We start from the raw sequence: 19,376 nt of genomic DNA on the forward strand, positions 1-19,376 counted from the left end.
GAAATTATTTTTTTAACAGAAAACTACATTTTATATTGACTGCTGTAAAAATTAGGGTGATCCGAATACAGTTCTGTATCCAAATCCAAATAAGGAGGCCAAGAATGAAGAGATAAGGAAAAGTAGAAGAAGCTGAAGAAGCAATTGATGGAACAACTAGGAGCGACTGATGCCAATCTGACTGAAGTACAAGCCCTGTTGCAACATTTGTTCTCTCAGCAATAACTCACAATAATTACGTCACAGATTCCACTTGTTGCTACAGTGGATTTAGTTGACAAAGTTTTGTTGCAGGTGGTTTAGAGGAAGTCCTTTCTTTATTAAATATTTATTTCTTTAGTACAGGAACTCCCCACACTCCATTATTAATTCTCAGAGTGTTTTTTGACAGGACCTATCAGAAGGTCAGCATTTTCTCCAGGCCAATTGCTTGCCTGTGCTTTTTAGCCGTTCCTCGAGTGTTTCTTGTATTTCTTGTTTTTGTCTTTCTCAAGCCAGTTTTGTAGACGGCACTGTCAGTTTCACAAAGTCATTTCCCAATTTTGTTGAAACTACGAAGGTAGTGTAAAGGGCTTGTATTCTTTAAATGAATCCTGTGATGGAATGTTTTAAGGAGGAAAGGTTTGTGTATGCAACATCCTAGAGGACAAAGGAAGTTAATATCTAACTTAATATACAGGAGTCAATAAAGGTTTCCTTCATGGTTCTCTTTCAGCTTCACTGAATAGTCTTAATTAGCCCCCTTTGGTTATTGTAGTGCCTGTGCTCATAAATGATTTGGATTGAAAGTCAGGAAGACACAGTTAAAAAAAGTGAATTAAACAAGATTAAACCAGATACTGCAGTAAATGGCATTTAACGAAGTTGGAAGAAAATCTGGTAGCCTGCTTCACCAAAAGCTGAAAGACGTCATGCTAAAAGATGCTGAAGTCTTAATATTTACAGTTACGGAAAAAAAAGACAGAACGTTAAGATTCCTTAACGTGTTATTAATACCCTAACACAGCATTGATAAAAGCGACATTTTGACTCTGACATAAACTTGTTTCACTTCATAATAGTATCTCGGCTTTCAGGTTTCACTACCAGAAAAAAAGTAGGCCTGTTCATAAAGATATACTCATTTCTGAGCTCTTCGGCTACAGTGGAAGCCTTGACTGTCAGAAACAGGATTCTTCACTCCTTGTTTTATGGAAATTCCAACCTGCTCCTTTAGGGAAGTGGAAGTGGAAGATATGTCAACAAAACATTTTAATTGATAATTAGTAGGGTGTTTTAAGAAAGGTGAGTAGCTACCCCAAAAAACATATCCTAAGACCTTAAAACACCATGATGCAGTAGGTGTTGGAGAAATAACAAAGAGTCCTTTGTTACCGTACGACTTGTTCGCAAATCGGCTGCATACTTTTTTTCATTTACTGTTGTCTTCCATTTGGTTGCTTTCATTTTAAAGAGCTCATTTGTGTGCTGGGCAAGTTGAAACTAAGTCACGGTTTCAGCCTCTAACCAGCTTAGTGCATCTTTAACACTTTGCTAAAGTGCCAGTTAAGCAGGAATGTGAAGAGATGGCAAGTGGAGATGAAAACAGTTATTAGTTTGTGCTCAGACACACACTGCTTTTCCTCCTGGTGCAGTCTATGAAGGCTTAATCTGTGTGTGGTGTCCTTATTGGCCAGTGGGCTCTGCACTGCAGCAGGGCTTTCCTCATTAACAGTCCTGGCTCTTCTTGCAACCAGAGCCTGAATGTTTGTGTTAATGTCAGTATCTCTTTGCATTGTCCTAAATACTCAAGCCTATATCTAACATGTAACACACAAACGAGAAACTGTGGCATGCACGTGTTAGTGAAGCTGAGAACAAACACATTACTGTTACTTTGTTTCTCCCGTTGGCAAATGCTTCCTTTTGAAAAGAATGGCACGTGTTGGTGTTGCACAGGGTAAGGAGATGGCAGTCTATCAAAAATTGACAGGGTCCCCAGAATGACAGGATCAAAAGAGGGTTTCTATTTCCCATTATGTGTTAAGTATCTGGCCTTTTAAATCTGACCATACAATTATTATTTAAAAAAACACGGAACATCCTAAATTAATGAAATAAATATGATAGTATCTTAGTGGGAAAAGCAATAATGAAGAGCTTTGTGAAAGCCAATTTCCTTTTCAGTTCTTGCCAACAAAATTAGTTCTAATGCTGAATGTCTTTCCCTTTGCCAGTTCAAGGACAGTGGAGTACTGTTTGCTGTGACTCTCCCCCTGATAGGATGGCTAGATTGCAGAGCTGAGCATGATTCTATCTGACTGCTTTATTATTGGTGCAGTGTTTATTATCAGTTATTAGTGTGTGGTTCCTATTGCGTTGTTTGTGGATTTTGTTTGTGCTCTACAAATTCCAGTTCTTATGAATGCCGTCTATCCATTTTCAGTACTCTTGTCCGGTGAAGGTCTAAGCGTCTCCTCAGCCTGTTCCTCAGAAACAAAAAGATGTATCTGTGAGTTTGAAACCTTCTTTTGCACATCTCCTGTTTCTGTCTCTCTTCCAATCAGGGAAATCCGTGGTGGATGGTAAAACACTGGGCACTGAAGAATTAAAGGTCATTAACCGAAATGAACAGACTGGGCTGGAGCACAATGTTGACAGGTAAGGCACAGAACCAATCAGCCATATTATTCTCCTTTTAACCATATTAGGAAAGCTTGGTGTCTCCGATTTATTTTTAAGTCTTTGTTTTGTGTCATTCATAACTGAGTAACACTGGATATTTCTACTGGATATGAAAATTCTCTTTTTTTTCCATGCAAACACTCTGAAAAGAGATCCCTTATCTCTGTACCAAGGTTTACAGATAAAAATACACTGCCACTATTTTGGATATTGCAAAACCTGTGATATTTCTTTTTCTTAAGCAGGGGGGAAAAAACGGCAAGTATCAGTAAAATCTGCTCCTGCTTGAAGTCAGGATGCTAAGTGTTGCTGTTATCTTTAAACACTTGGCTTTGTGCAGAGTGTCCTGTGAATGTGTGTGATCACACTTTCTTGCTTTTCTTGTTTTGCAGGCCTGCTAAAGTGAAAGGAGAGGCAAGACACGATATGGTGCGCTCTTCCAGTCACACGCTGTCCAACAAGGCACAGATGCTGGCCATGCCGCGGTTCGGACTGCGCGACAACCTCATTAAATGCGAGCTCCTGAAAAATGAGGAGCAGTACACCTACATCAAAAACTTCAGGTGAGTTTTTTTGTGTCGGCACTACAGCAGCCTCCCAGCAGGGAATGTTCAGCTCAGCTGGAAGGTTCTTTATGTAGTCAGCTATAATACAACTGGAGCTGTTCCACTTGGCCAGAAACTTCTTTCATTAATGGAACACATGCTTATCGTCCTGGGTGCAGCTGACAAGGTATGTGACAAAGCAAAAAAAAGTGTGAAAAAAGACTGAGCCTTAAATATCTGTAAGTCTGAAGCAGGGCTATTTATACAAGCAATGAATTTAAGATGCTCTTTCGAACTAAATGGCCGATTCACCACTCTTTAATAAGTGAATGCATAGTGATCTTGTGTTAAAGGGACTTGACGACAATTTCCGTAATTAAAATTAATTTAATCAAAATAGTAAACAAGTTCTTTGTTACATTATCTTTTCTTACTGCTAGAATATGTTGAGTGTGGTTCTTTGAATTTGAAACGCCTACTGGTTGGAAAAATGGCAAAAGGGGTCAGGTAGTTTTGCGAAACGTTCACTGCTGCACAGTTCAGGGCCAACCCTAGGCAACATTGTGCCCTGCGAGAACTTGTATCCCCCCCAACCCTCTGGACGGTGCCCTCTTTTTGAAGATATGAAATACAGTAACCCTTCCTCGCCTGATTTAGGCAGAAGCATTTAAAATGAGGTCTCATCTCCGAATCGGAGCGTCTGGACAAATATGTGAATATGACAGAGGATTCGACATTGAATGAAGGTGACCCCAGCATTGCCCTGATGGGAGAGTCAGAATTCCTCTTGCCACTCTTGTCTACTGCTTATCTGCTCTCCTTTCTGTTTCATCAAGGCCCAGTTAATCATTACGCTGTGGAGCAACACAGACCTGCATTCTCATGCTTTGAACGGAACCTCTGCTTCCTGTTGGCCTGTTATCAGTGCAGTAGCTGCCTCGGGAGTGTGAAAGAGGTTGAGCTCATTTCATGCATCTCCCATGCCCACACAGGAAGTGATGAAGCATTGCTAAACGTTGAATCTGTGATCATATGGAGATTAGTAACTGTTTATTTAAATAATTATCTTTTTGAATTGAAGTGCTTACTGTGAGAAGCCCAAGTCTACAAATAAGCAAGCGTGATAATATTAAGTTTTCTTTATTTTTCCACAATGTCCTTTGAATGTTCAAGCTCTGCACACTTCTTTTCACAGCTTCACAGTTTGGTTGGAAAATACAGAAATAAAAACAAAAGAAAAACACTTTTACAATATGAGGAAACGTATATCCATATGGCTCCTGTCCCACTGGTCATCCTCTATTTTGATTTCTTAGGTCATCCTTTATGGAAGGAAAAAACAAAAAAAGGTCAAGTAAACCCTGCAGGGATTCAGATTATATGACATATGGCATCGCAAATGAAATCAGTTTTGTGACTCATTTCCCCATTCTGATGAATCTCACCTTGCAGGATGATTGCAAGCCAGCCATACAAACCTCCTGGAACCATTTTAGGAGCAGGACAGGCTTTGGCCTGTCTCTGGCACCCTCTACTGGGGAAAGTGTGAAATACTCTGCATAGCGGGCACAGTGGCTATACAAGAGCTACCTCACTTTAGGTGTGACTTGTGTAAACCAGCGTAATCCAGCTAGCATAAAGGTCATATACTTCAGGTGGAAAGACAGAACACTGGGTTTTAGTCCCTTTGATCGTGATAATGTGTGCATTTCCTGTTTCCTTAGCACACGCTTAGTTTATATTTACAGGAAGTGGTTTGAAAATGTATTATTAGATCTGCTATGTAACAGTTCCAGCATCAGCATACCTGATGACACCAGAGTAGGGAATGTGGAAGTGAGAGAGTCTAGATATCACCACTCATTAGCTTTGAAACGCTAAATTTGGACTGATTGTAGAGATGCTTCTCTGCACTCTCCTCTAGGATTAATTTTTTCTTCAACCATGAACCCATAGACTCTCAATTACTATTTGCCACAGCTATGCGTATTATTCGCTAATATAGTGTAGTTTTAAATTACATGCAATTATACATGTTAACATTCCACATTTGTATAGCATTCCACTGTAGCATTTGGCATGAGTATGTACTGTATGACACCTGATACTGTACTATAGCTAATCAGAATAGCAATATTAAATGTTGTTGTGCTATAAAATCAATAATGTGTGTGGGTCTGTAACTTCCTACTGCTTTCTTTCTACTTTAGTTTTTTTATAGGCACGTACAATGTTAATGGCCAGTCACCTAAGGAAACCCTGAGACCCTGGCTAAGCTGTACGCCTAACGCTCCGGACATCTACTGTGTGGGGTAAGTGTAAGATCTCCTTTGTACTGTATATGCTTAGCAAGTGAGTTGCTTGTTTCTGTTTTATTTTCCCCTGGTTTAGAAAAAGAATGGGCTACTTTGAAGGCTGTTGATAAACGTACAGCAGGTCGCCCAAGTCATCAAGGAAACGACACAAAAAGTGCTACTGCAGCTGTCATGACACATCAAATGGGTGTAATAAATTACGACACTCCCGTTTAGCTACTGTACCTGGCATTAATTAAAAATGTGATCGGTGTCTGTGTGGGGCTTTTCTCTTACACCCTAGCTTTCAGGAGCTGGACCTCAGTAAAGAAGCGTTTTTCTTTAATGACACGCCGAAGGAGCAAGAGTGGACAAAAGCTGTGAGTGATGGGCTCCATCCTGATGCCAAGTACGCCTTGGTGAGAGAACGCACTTTCTACATGCAAGCCCTGATTATTTCACCTCTTCTGTTGCCCTGTTAAACCTTGTGAGGGGACATGCGGAATAAGACATTTTTGGTATAAAACGATGTAGAAGTAAGCACTGGTAATTTTATATGACCTTAATGTTTCTGAATGGAGGGCTTAGGTGTCAGATTTCCTTGGAAAACCAGTTACCATACTAGTATTGTCCTTAATAAGTCCAGTAGTTATTCAGACGCATTGTATGTCCATAATGTATCTTACTAAATTGTGTGCATTGATATTGAATAGATTTGTAATTACCATGTCAGAAAGCCTTGAAGAAACTACATTTGTTGGGATAAGATCCTCATATGGACTCAGAAAAGCAGTATTACAAAAATTAAAAAAAGGCTGCTGTGCCTTCTTTCTGAGAAATCTGAGGAGACAAAAGGTTTTGTCACTTCAAGTTCCATTAAGACGACAGATCATTTCACTATTAGTTTTTTTTTCCTAGTGTTGTCACTTACAAGCTGTAACAAAAGTGTCATGTGAATAGAAAACCTTCCCATCGCTTCTAGAAATAGTTCCTCATTTTCTTTTTGTAAAACATCAGACAGAAAGATGTTTTTAACATCTATTTCAGGGTAATTTGCAAATAATGCAGAATAGAAATTCTTAATTTCAGGGATTCTTGAAGAAGAAAAGATTTTCTGTAATTGTTTTTTTTAATATTTTTAATTTATTTTCTGTACTTTTCTTATTCTGGCTCAGCATATTTAGTGTTTTTGTCTCCAGTGAAAGATGTGGTGTTGATCTTGGGCCAGGACTATTTATTTAATTTTATAGAAAACTGGAATGACTGTGATCAGAAAGTGAATCTTTCTTATACCTCAGCCTGAAAAAAGCAAACATTTTTTTCTCCCTTTTTTCAGATTAAGCTAGCCCGGTTAGTGGGGATAATGCTGTTATTTTATGTGAAGAAGGAGCACGCAGAGTACATCTCAGAAGTTGATGCTGAAACTGTGGGGACAGGCATTATGGGACGAATGGTGAGATGGACAGTACTGACCCTTGTACAATGCAGATGTCACACTTTCCTAGAACATGTGCTTTTGTCCCACGCAGTAAGCGACCTATGCCAGCCTTGCTTTCCTTGATGTGCCAAGTTGATGTATCTCTGTACCCAACAATATCCCTAAAAACCTTACTATACTCCTCACAGTTGGGTGCTTTGTGACCAAAGAGTCATATGCAATCCTCAAAATCTTAAACAGTAGTTCCCAAGGGATTTGAAAAATAAAATGTACTATTTTATTTCAATAGTATTTCAATTGTGCAACATATCAATGCTAGAGATGTATTCTGAACAGTTTACCTTTTAGAAAATACCAAAATTAAGGATGCATTTTCCTGTTAACTCTAATCTTGGTGTTCTACTGTGGCACATGAAGCACCTTCATTACCACAAATAAGCACAGCCATAATTTAGGTTGGCTTCCTGGTATCCACATACAGCGTTTTGAGTGAGTGATTCCATAAGCTGTGATGTTTATGCAGTGTTGTAGAGCCTGTTTCACATGCCATGGTTTTGTCATGGACAGGGAATTTTTGTGTATGAAAGGGGAGTGCTTGTGGAAACGAAGAGAGAGTTGCTGTAGACAGTGCAATCTCAGTTTCAGTAGTGCACCCTGCTTCAGCATTTACCACGTTGTGGATCTCCTGAAATCTCTCCTTGTCTGGGTGTTGTAACTGTTTCTCTCAGGGTAACAAGGGAGGAGTGGCAGTCAGGTTCAAGTTCCACAACTCCGACATCTGTGTGGTGAACTCCCACCTTGCCGCCCACGTTGAGGAGTACGAGAGGCGCAACCAGGACTTCAGGGAGATCTGCTCGCGCCTGCTCTTTCGTCAGCTGGACGCCTCGCTGCCTCCCCTCACCATCGTCAAGCACGGGTGCGTTCAGCGCGAGCGGCAGGCGGCCATGTTTGTGAGCACTAACTGTAACAAAATGAAAGATTAAGCACTGTGACATAACCCTGTTTTGGGTGCATTTGTTTCTTCCCCTGCAGTGTGCTGTTTATAGTTTAGACAGAAAACACCCAAATGTCCTTTCTTTAGTTTTTAGGCAGATTTCCTAGTGATATTGTTTTCTGGAGGTATTTACCAGTAGCACCTTTTAAATTACACTTAACTTCCTGTTTAGCCTCTTCTTACAAATAATAACTTGTTTCAGAAAAATGGAGAATATTAATACATACAGTATGTAAAAATAGTCAAAGTGCCATCCAGCCCCCATGCTGTGTAAAAGTTTATTTGCTGAAACGTTCATGTCGGTAATTCCTCTCTCTTGCTGTGTTTATTCTCAGGATCGTTTTGTGGCTTGGTGATTTGAATTACCGCATATGTGAGTTGGAGGTCGACCAAGTGAAAGACTTAATTGAGAAGAAAGATTTTAAGGCTCTTCACAGTTATGACCAGGCAAGTGCTAGTACCACATCTTGTCTATCAAGCAGAGTTCACCATTGCAGCTGATGCAGCCTATAGACAAAATGTTTTGTCAACATTTAAAAAAAAATGAAAATCATCATGATTTTAAAATAATTGTTAACGGTAATTCATATACGATGGGCTTAATTGAGATGTTAATCATCATGAATATCTTAGTGATTGAAAGATGGCTACAGGAGACATACTGTATTTTGCAATGGATTTATTTTTTGCTGTTGCAATTCAGAAATTCAGTTTTGGATGGCTGATATAAGAATGTAACTGTACACCTTTGTCTTTGAAGCTGAAGAGACAGATAGATGAGAATGCTGTGTTCCATGGTTTCAAGGAAGGAGAAATTGCGTTCCAGCCAACTTACAAATACGACACTGGATCAGATCAATGGGATACCAGGTACACCGAAGCTAGTTTGATCCAAAAACTTTATTTCTATTGTGATGATCATCCCCCACTCCGACACTTAATAAGCATGTTCAGGTATTTCAACAGACAAAAGTTTTGTCTTTGATTATATGCAGAAAACAATTTAAGTTGTCACATATCCAAAATCACATCTCAGAGTGATCAGCTACTCTCGAGGGAGGATACAAACTACAGGAAGCCTTTTGGCTCTTTTTCAGCTGGTCAGTTTGATATTCTGAGAATTTTATCCAGCTGTTTCTTGAAAGACCCCAGCCAATCAACCTTGAGCAATGATTAGCAGCTTATTTCAGACACATACCATCTTTTTAAGAAGGATCTGTGTAAAGAGCTTTAGTTTTTATTTTCATCCATAAGTGTAAAGCCTTAAACAAATTTCTTTTTGTTTCAGTTATGTCCTTGTTTCACTGTTTATTTATCGATACCTTTCAGGATTTTTGTATGTCTATAACAAATTCCCTCATAATCTCTACTGTTGGAGACTGAAATGATTTAGCTCAGGAAGAATACCATGAATGAATAAGAATATGATTTGTGTTTGTATGTTTTTGCCTTTTAGAAATGGTAATTTAATGCAGGCTTTGGTATTTGCTGAAAGATTTCATCCTATTCTAAAGAAAAAAAATAGATGTGGACACAAACTGTTTTCTCCCAAAATAAATTACAATTTGGGTTCTTTCTGTGTGTGTGTTTTTCTTCTCCAGTGAGAAGTGCCGAGTGCCGGCCTGGTGTGATCGGGTTCTGTGGAAAGGCAAGAACATCAAACAGCTGGAGTATCGCAGTCACATGGCTCTGAAAACCAGCGATCACAAACCTGTCAGCTCCCTGTTTGAAATTGGGGTGAGGGGTCTGCAGTATAGTGCTGTGTGTGAGCATCGTTGTGCCAGCACCAAATTCTGCTGTGTGTTGCATTTGAAAAAGCTTGTGCATAGTGTGCTTGTTTTAATAAGTAACTCTTTTCTCCTAGATAAAGGTAGTGAATGAAGAAGTGTACAAAAAGACATTTGAAGAAATTGTGAGGGCTATAGATAAGATGGAAAATGAATGCATTCCTTCAGTAACACTATCACAGCGAGAGGTAAGGTCGGGTTCCTTACAAGCAGTATTTCAGGGTTATAGCAATAATGTGCTCACCTTGCTAACCTGTTACGAGGTCGTTTTATAAGGAATGATCAAAATGACTTCTGTTCTCTGAAGGATTCTTTGTTGGGCGGTGGATGAACTAAATGTATAGCAGTGCACTAGGACGGCATGGCAGCGAAGTGGTTAGCATTGCTTCCTCACAGCGCTGGAGACCCCTGGTGCCATCTGTGTGGAGTTTGTAGTTCTCCCTGTGTTGGTGTGGGTTTTCTCAGGTTTCACCAGTTTCCTCCCTGAAGACATACTGGTAGCTTGATTAGCTTCTAGGAAAATTGACCCTAGTGTATGTGTGTGCCCTGTGATGGCGTCCCATTCAGGGTATATCCTGCCTTGTACTCAATGCTTGCCAGTACAGGCTTCAGCTCCCCTGCGACCCAGATTTTGATGAAACGCTTAGAAAATGGATGGATAGCGAAGCACTATAAAAACAGTAACTTGGGTAATTTTATTTATAGTTCGTCTTCAAGGATGTGAAGTTCATGGAACACCGTGCTGAGACATTGACCATTCACAATGATGGGCAAGTTCCTTGTCAGTTTGAGTTCATTCAGAAATTGGATGAACCTGCCTACTGTAAACCATGGCTCAGTGCGAACCCCTGTAAGGGCTTTCTAGCACAAGGTAAGCAATCGATCTGCACATTCCTTCTGATCAAAATTAACTGAGCTTTCCCTGGGAAATTGGACCAAGTCATAATGCTAACAATATTTTTACATGGTTTATTTAATAGCTTTTAAGTTCAAATACTAAAACATTTTTGACGTTTTTAAATATTTAGTAAAACTAATATTTTCATGATGAATCCATGTTTCTGACTACAGTTTCAATATTTATTTGTTACATCTTTAAGAAGAATAACAAGCTTAACAACAGATTAACATCTGTATGTGTAATGCAGTAGGTAAACCCTCATAGTCTTTAGGGGATTTAATGGTTAAAATATCTGAGGTTGCATATAAATGAATGCGTTTGTTTAGTTTCCCATGAAAAAAGGGGCATTTTAAAAATATCCCAAGAGTTGTTTTTTTAATAATTGTGGGTCCATATTTCCTAGGTGGTGAAGTGCACATTGACCTTGAAGTCTTTGTAAACCGTTCAACAGCCACCGAGCTGAACTCGAGAGAGAAAACTCTGGAGGACATTCTAGTCCTTCACCTTCAGAGGGGCAAAGACTATTTCATTTCCATCACCGGCAACTATCTGCCAAGTTGCTTTGGGTCCTCCTTACAGCTGCTGTGTCACCTGAGAGAGCCCATACAGGACATGCCTCTGGAAACAATACGAGAGTTGGTGAGCCAACCAGATTAAAGCACTTTTTTTTATTAACAAATTTAAGTGGTGTTTCTGAAGATCTTGGAAGAGCACAGAGTTCAACAAAGTGATAAGAAGATAGTGGGAGATGTAATTCCCATATGAAGTTGGAAAATCAGTAGAAATACCTAGTCTTAGAAACTTACCATCAGCTGAATATATTTCAGTATATCTGTGCCTGAGATGTCTGGGAATTGTTTCTGCTAAGAAATAAAACTAGCGTCTTTCATTGCGATCATGGTTCTGTAGTGTTTGAGGTATGTAATGTTACTCATAACCAGCCGTGATTAACATTAGAGGAACAAGTAAAGGTCAATTCCACATTCAAAAGTAGAAAGAAGAAACACGATGTGTTTGCTGTTGAGCCTTCTTCACATCTGAACAATGTTTTACAGTAGAGATTTTTATATTCTTTTATATATAATTGTTTTCTTAACATTATCCTTTAGTTTTATTCACAAAATATTTTGCTATGCTGACACTGTACAGTAAATACATACGTTTTTAACTATGGCATCATACATAATGTGTTTAATTGTAGCATGTAGTCAGCCTGAATTGACTTTAACTATTGAACTTGAAATAAAGAAGATGTTTGTGTGTTTTGATTCGAAAAGGGACGTTTCGAAAAGGGGCTTTGACAAGCAGGCTCAAATCCAAGACCCCCTGAGTTCCTGCATGGCTGGGAAGCTTGAGTTGCTATGACTGTGCAGTAACCAAGCAAGACAACCAGATGGGCATTTGAATTGCAAAACAGCAGTATAAGTGCAGCACCAGAATGTTTTACTCTGTAACACATTTTTTTTAGAAGTCAGTTTCGAGACAGAAGGGAAGCGTACGCATGTCATTTCCTTAGTGACTTTTCCTGTGCCATGAACACATTCACAAATATGTTGCCAGGGGTATAGATACATGAAAGTGAAACATCTCTCATCAGAATCTTGGCTAAAGTGTTATTCTCAAGATGTTCTGAAATACTTTGAATTTTATACTTTTCAGTGCCTTCATTCCTTAAGGAGAACTTCCCTTCCATTGCCTGTTAAGATTTTCCATTATCTTGTCTATAGAACTGTGTTGCACATCTCTGCAAGAAAGTCCTTCTCTCAGGTTTCTAAGCACCCGGTGCTCATGATGAGTCATGAAGACACATCGTTTAGAGACACAAATTAATTGGTCCTTTGTCTTCTTGGTATCTTCATAGATGAGCAAGCAATCAAAATATTCGGTAACTTCAGGATAGTTTTCCCTAAACTGTTGCTCATCAGTGCATTGTAACTTAGTCTTCTATTTACTCTTGTAGCTTTATTGTCCTTCTTCTGGGCTGGTAGCTACTATAGTGACTACTATAACTACTACTATAGCTACTATTCTTTAAAAAAGAATGAAAAAACAGTAAACACAGTTTACACTCAATTAGAGCCTTACGGCAAATGATATGAACATCACTTTCACAAAAAACAGCATAACAAATAAAGATGATTTTCGAAGGCAATAGAATTTGCTCTGATCTCTTTCTTTTTGTTCTTTTCTTTTGTTTTCGTTTTTGTGATTCAAGACCCTGATGCCCCAGGACTCCACAGAAATGAATAGTGTGATTGCTGAACCTCCCCTTGAAATTCCAAAAGAAATTTGGATGATGGTAGACCACTTGTACCGCAGTGCTGCCAAGCAGGTCAGGTTTGTCCTGCAAAAAAAGTGAGCTGCCTTCTATGGAGCTTTTAGGAATTTTGCTGTCTGGTCAGTCAAGGCTGTTTGCTGAACGAAAGAGTGTGTGTTTCTGGAGGGGTTCCGTATTGATTCACCAGCCCTGCGTTTAACTTTCCCCTACATCAAACAAACGTTTTGACTGTTCTTTGTCAACATGTTAATCAGACATGTGACAGCCAGCATTATGAAGCAGAAAAAGCGATGGCATGTTGTTGTGTACTGCCAAGGATTTCTGTTGAGGATTTTTTTTTTATGATTTAATATCCTTACAGTCTTAATACCTGAATATGTCAGGACATGGATATTTATATGTAGCATAATATTGTATTTGTATTTGTGTCCTAATGAACTGTTGACTTCATGTCCAATTATCATTTTTAGGAGGATCTCTTTCAGCAGCCAGGACTGAGGTCTGAGTTCGAGGAGATTCGCGATTGCTTGGACACTGGGATGCCTGATTCTTTACGTATCCTCATTTAACTTTTTGTGTACCCTTTTGCATTGTTGGTTGGTCCTCCTTATAATTACACATCTGTGAGAATTTCTTCATAGAATCTCCACACATCACAGAGTGAAGTTACAGCAGTACATCCACCACACTGCTGAGTTACCTACATTTTTATTTGACATCTTCTCACTGGTTTTAAGAGTATGAGTTCAGTGGTAGTCTGCAGTTCAAGGCTGAGAACAAAGATAACCAGTGGCAAACAGTTTGATTATTGCATGCAAAAGATCTGCTGCGTCATCAAGACTTCTAAATTTGAGTTGAGTTTACAAACACATATTTCAACATGCAGACTTAGTAACACATATTTCAACATGCAGACATTTCTGTAATGTATAAAAAGATACCTATCTGTACTTCCTCATTCTCCCCATGTGGGCACAGGGCTTGCTGTGATCTGAAACCTAGAGACACAACTGGTGATTCCCATTTGGAATTGATATATATTTTAAAAAATGCAATTGTGCCTTTTTTAAAAAATCGGAAAGGTTTGTTCGTCCAGTGTAAGTTCACTTTTCATACATTACATAACTTCACTAGCTCGCCCTTATTCTTTGAGTGTGGAAAGACCATACTGTATGCTGTATGAAACAAGGACACAAGGGAAATTAATTAAGTGCCTTCAGGACTGAAAATTGGAAAAACTACCAAACTACTTTGCTGAGGCTGACTCCATGTGATCTTCAGAATCACGAAGAATCAGGGATCACTTTGGCTGCTAGACAACACTTAGCTACTAACAAGCAAGATCTCCTCGGTTTTTATTTTATTTATTTCTATATTCCCATAGTGGTTTCGAAAAATAATTTCTGTTTAAAAACTGATGGTTCACAGTTTGGTCTAACTTGCGAATTTGTTCAGTGCTTTGTGCAGGCCCTTCCACGTAGTTTCTGTGCAGACAATGGTGTTGGAAGTTCCAGAGCATTCACCATGAGGTATAAATATGTCACAAGGGGCAGCCTCTCTAGGCCTGTGCAGTGATCAACTGTTTCTTGAAGCTTGTGGGTGAAAACTGCTATACCAAACATGTGAACGTACCTGTCTCTGAGGACAAAAGGTGCCGAATTGTGCCCTTAACCCTGGTGTCCTACAGCGGGCAGTGCCCACTCAGTGGCTGAAGCTCTGCTCCTCTTCCTGGATGCCCTTCCGGAGCCTGTCATCTGCTACTCCTTCTACCAGGAGTGTTTGGACAGCTGTACTAACGTTTTAATGTGCAAAAAGGTCAGCTGGCTCTTCTTCTGCTGTTGATTTCACCATCAGTCTCATCGTTGGTATTGTGTAGATCCTCTCCATTGCCCTTTTTAAAAATAGGTCAGACTGCCGGAGTCTGGGGCCTCCAGGGTGGTTGAGCTGGTGAAGCTGTTCACCTGAGCGCGGGTTGGTCTGGATGATCATGCGTTTGATCCCATGCTGTGTGTTGTCGTGCAGCAGAGTAACGTTCGTTCACCAAATCCTAGATATCTGGTAGTTTTGTGTTCTGTAAGAGAAAATGAAAAGTATTGTTTTAGATGTATGATGAACCACACATGTAAAAAAAGAGATTTATGTGTACAGCAAACACACAAATAAGGTTTATTTGCTTTTCAGTGATCTGAAGTTTTGCCGTGTAAACCACTGGGTAAGAGTATGAAAAAAATCCATGTGAGACTAATTCATTTTTATTTGTTGTGATTTCTTTAGGTCATCACTAAGCTACCTCCATGCCACAACAATGTGTTCAACTATTTAATGGCATTTCTGCGAGAGTTACTGAAGAATACTGTGTACAATCACTTGGATATCAATACACTCGGTAAGGAGGAGGGAGACAATAGATTTGGGTGTTTTATCTGTGTCATTTATCACAAACCAAAGAGTTTTTTAATTAGTGGATAAAATGATCAATTAAAGTGCTTACCGAAAGTGCATCAATATGAAAGCTATTTGTACAAGCAACAATATAACACCACACAAACTGCAACTGAAACTGCATTAAAAAAGTATAATTAATTCAAAATATTTTAACTATGTAAACTACTTATTAATTCTTTATTAATTCTACCACCTTCCATTGTGTGTTTCTAAGGTTTTATTATGGATTTAAGTCCTAAATGTATTTTGTCCTTGAATTTTTTGAATGAGGAATTTGTGTTTTACATGCATGATTAAAACCTTGCACATCTACCTTCTAACATGTGAACTCCTGGAAACATTTTCTCAAGTGCTTTTATACAACACCATTAAAAGGCAACACATTTCACTTTCAAAGCAGATAATTGCCACTTTTGAATATGTGAAGTACCTATTACATTACATGTTGCTTTTGATATGATGAAGACTTTGGACATAGGGAGAGAATAAACGATATTTCAGTTCTGTGGTAGAATTGTAGCTTTCAGGAGGTTCTGAGTTTTAAAAATATAGAATTCCCCAGAGAAATTTTCTGGTGCAGTATTGGCCTACCTTTCCACAGTCTGTGCTGTGTAATAATACAAGAACTCGGGAGAGGAAATTACATTTCAAGAATGCTACAAATATATATATCAGTTAATATTTCTCTCTTAGAGCATGGTTATTTTTGTAAGGCAATTTTATTCTTGATTGCATTTTATATTATTTTTAGAAAAATGTATTCTATGGAAGGCCAAGAATTATTCACTTCTGTAGAGGTTTTAGGTACAGATCTACTTGCAGAAAGCCACAAAGAAAACACTATCTGCACACTGACTTCAGAATATTTCTTATCATGGTTTAGTGTGGCTCAGGTATGTGTTGTTGTCCTATAAGCCAACACTGGCCTATCTGGCTCATTCTGTAAATGCTTGGCATTTGCATGAAGGATCAAAGATGACAGCATTGTAGACATTGATAAATTAACTTGTTCACCTCTGTCGCCCCCAGCATCTATTTTTGGTGCCTTGCTGCTGAGGTCACAATCGAAGCAAGACATCACCGAGAAGAAGAAAGCCCAGGAGTTCATTGCACATTTTCTCATTTAAGGAATCCTTTCCCGATTCCCTCAACATAGCAGCAGAGATGTGTATCTTGTAGTGCTCTGTACAGTATCTGATTTATTTTTTTATAAAGCAAAATTCAGAAATGCACAGAAGTCATATGTATAGTCCTTTTTTCATACCCGATGTTTCCCAGCCGAGCTGGGTTTTACAACGAGCTGTTTGTGTATTGCTTTAAACAGCGTTTAAAAAACTGACATTTTTTATGTTTTTTGTAGTAATTATTTAAAGGGTAATTAAAAGATGTTTTATTATTCTGTTGTGATTTGTAAAAAAAAATGTTTTGTATAAAGAGTGTTTTATTATAATATTGGGATTTAGCAGTTTCTCTTAAGATTGTAGAGTCATTTTCGAAATAAACTCTGCCCACAGGATTCTATGCAATTGGGAGATTATGCAGAGGTACCTATGTGCTACCAATGACATGAACCCTTGTTTTTGGCTCTAGAAGGAGCCTGAAGCTGTGCATGAAAATATCATGTTCTACAGCCAGACAGTAATTATATGCTGTTTGTGTTAATCCCATAATGCAATCAGCCATTCTGTTTGAGGGAGATATCTAAAGAACAGTTTGCTTACACAAATCCTGAATGGTTATTATATTGTCTCATCAGTTATCATTCTATTCATGCCAACAAGTGTCAGATGCTCCTAAGGTTGAAGCAGTGTTTATTTTAACGGGCTCACTTGCCCCTTTTTTAACCCTCAAATGAATTTTAAATGTGACCAGAAAATTGTATCTTCAGTACATGAACATTAAAGATGGGGAACAAATGCTAGGATATTAGGGTTTAGCTCATTTCAAGCTGATAGAAATGAAATGTGTTAATAAACATTTGTGAAACCTAAATCTTGATCTTGGTGCTGTATCCTACATAAAATTAAAATTGGTGAAGGAAGCCTTGTTTCTTCTGTCAGTGATCGGTTTATTTCGTATTCTGAAGCCTGAGCTCTGACTTTTATTTACCTGTAGCTCGTAGAGTGTGACATTTGCTTTCATATCAGTCACAGATATTGCAGTAGTAAGAAAATGCATTGGTCACCTACTGTACATCATGAGAATGCCTTTGCTTTTGTGTAAAATACACATTGGGTGATGAAGCCATGGCTTTCCAGAAAATACCGATTGCGAAAAGAAAACTGCAGTGTTGTTTTTGGCTACCACTAGACTCTCGTTGCAGTATTTAATATCCAAGAACATTTTTTTCTTGCACAGCAAATGTGTTTCTAAATGAACAATATAACAACATACATATAACTAACAAGGTGAGGCCATTAGACCTATTTTGTTCCTTTGATTACTAAAGCTTTCCAACTGCTTCCAGGAAGATGACAGTCAGTTTTTGCACCTTTGATCAGCACTCAGTTCCAAACAAGTAGCTCTTGTTTAAAGAAGCTACTCCTATTTCCAGTCCAAAATAGTTTGTGCTCTTAATCTCCACTTCAATGTCTGTTATTTCATTGTTGATCTTTAATTAATCCCTTGGTCTCGCCAGATATTACATACTAGACTCAAATTCCTTGGCAATCCGTTGAAGACTAAAAATATTCACGTCTGATTCTTTTTTTAATTCTTACCAGGGTGGAAATATCCTTTATATATCAATGCTATATTCAAAATCAGTTCTTACCAGTGGATAGCACAAATTTAGAATAATTTCCATCCAGCCAACCATTTTTTAACAGATTCATCCAATTTAGGGTGCGGGGGAGTCGGAGTTTATCCCGGGCAAACAAGGGGAACAAAGGATACACATGAAATGGAACACCAGTCCATCGCAGTAGAATGATTTCCTTCTGTTTAAATTCTAAACTTTTTTTCTATATACCGAAGTATTCAGTCTTTACTGTTCAAATCCCCCCCACAGGTGGTACAAGGGGGAAAACGCGCATCAAATTCTATAAGTATGACAAAAATTAAAGTTCTCTTCTGTACAGTATGTTTTGAGATGTTTGATGTCTGTTGTCGTGTGGTCTATAATTTCTCATTTGAGAACATTCAGAATGTTTCAAAAGGGGTTTGGGGAATTTTCTTGTGTGTCTGTTTGGAATACATTAGTTTGTTGGCTGTCATTTAGTGCTGATTAAGTAGACAATTATCATTTCTGAGTAAATAGGGACTGTGTGACCATGTGTTCCCTTTAACTGCAATCAGATTAAATGTTAAGTACATGAGAAAAAAATCATATTATTTTTGTCCTAATCTGATGTTCAAATAAAATGCTAAAAATTGTAGCCATTTTTCTTAAAGCATTGATTACGTTGTAAATTTGGTTGCTATTAAACGGTTGTTTAAAAAAATCCCGTGACCCCCCCTTGGTTGAACCACCAAATCACGTGAGTAATGTGACGCAAGAGGCGTTTTTTAGAAAACGTTCAAAAGTCCCCCAGGGGGGAAAATACGTATAGTATTCTGTAAAAGATTAGTGAATATCAATTTAAAAGGTTATGTTCTGTATGTGTCGAGATAGATACGATCTCTTTTATAGGCCTAAACTGAACTAAATTAAACTAAATTTAATTTGCAGATTAGCAGAGATAACCCTGACTACTTAGTCACATCTTCAGGGAATTGTTTAATTATAGTAGACAGTATATAGTGATAACAGTAATGTAAAACAATAATATAAAAATAATGCAATTTCACTGAAAGCTATTGAACTATACCACAGTAGTCAGAGATTACTATAATTTTCGTGATAATGTTCTGTCTACAGCTATAGTATTAGCCGCAACATCCTTGCCTGTAATGAAACATGTGCATTATCCATAAACACATTATAGCTCTTTTTGCAATGAGAACAAAAACGTTTTTTTTTCCTCTCTGGCACGGCATGTGATAAAACCTTACAGGTGGATATAAAAACACGTAGCGGTTACTATGACAA

The 19,376-nt window shown here is 38.4% G+C and overlaps 1 protein-coding gene across 3 annotated transcripts in view; it reads left to right on the forward strand.

Moving 5' to 3' along the window:
* inpp5b (inositol polyphosphate-5-phosphatase B) overlaps nucleotides 1-17,393 on the forward strand; it is a 31,314-nt gene extending 13,921 nt beyond the window's left edge. For all 3 annotated transcript variants that reach the window (XM_015348803.2, XM_015348804.2, XM_015348805.2), the window contains 17 exons: nucleotides 2,547-2,640; nucleotides 3,057-3,227; nucleotides 5,420-5,521; nucleotides 5,808-5,922; nucleotides 6,840-6,956; nucleotides 7,670-7,857; nucleotides 8,271-8,382; nucleotides 8,696-8,805; nucleotides 9,537-9,672; nucleotides 9,800-9,910; nucleotides 10,428-10,593; nucleotides 11,027-11,262; nucleotides 12,839-12,955; nucleotides 13,372-13,456; nucleotides 14,589-14,716; nucleotides 15,176-15,287; nucleotides 16,376-17,393. In XM_015348803.2, coding sequence (XP_015204289.2) covers nucleotides 2,547-2,640; nucleotides 3,057-3,227; nucleotides 5,420-5,521; nucleotides 5,808-5,922; nucleotides 6,840-6,956; nucleotides 7,670-7,857; nucleotides 8,271-8,382; nucleotides 8,696-8,805; nucleotides 9,537-9,672; nucleotides 9,800-9,910; nucleotides 10,428-10,593; nucleotides 11,027-11,262; nucleotides 12,839-12,955; nucleotides 13,372-13,456; nucleotides 14,589-14,716; nucleotides 15,176-15,287; nucleotides 16,376-16,473 — 2,198 coding nt within the window. In that variant the 3' untranslated portion in view covers nucleotides 16,474-17,393. The remainder of the gene's footprint in view (nucleotides 1-2,546; nucleotides 2,641-3,056; nucleotides 3,228-5,419; nucleotides 5,522-5,807; nucleotides 5,923-6,839; nucleotides 6,957-7,669; nucleotides 7,858-8,270; nucleotides 8,383-8,695; nucleotides 8,806-9,536; nucleotides 9,673-9,799; nucleotides 9,911-10,427; nucleotides 10,594-11,026; nucleotides 11,263-12,838; nucleotides 12,956-13,371; nucleotides 13,457-14,588; nucleotides 14,717-15,175; nucleotides 15,288-16,375) is intronic.
* The last annotated feature ends 1,983 nt before the right edge of the window (nucleotides 17,394-19,376 follow it).

Source organism: Lepisosteus oculatus, chromosome 11 (assembly GCF_040954835.1).
Source record: "Lepisosteus oculatus isolate fLepOcu1 chromosome 11, fLepOcu1.hap2, whole genome shotgun sequence".
Lineage (NCBI taxonomy): Eukaryota > Metazoa > Chordata > Actinopteri > Semionotiformes > Lepisosteidae > Lepisosteus > Lepisosteus oculatus.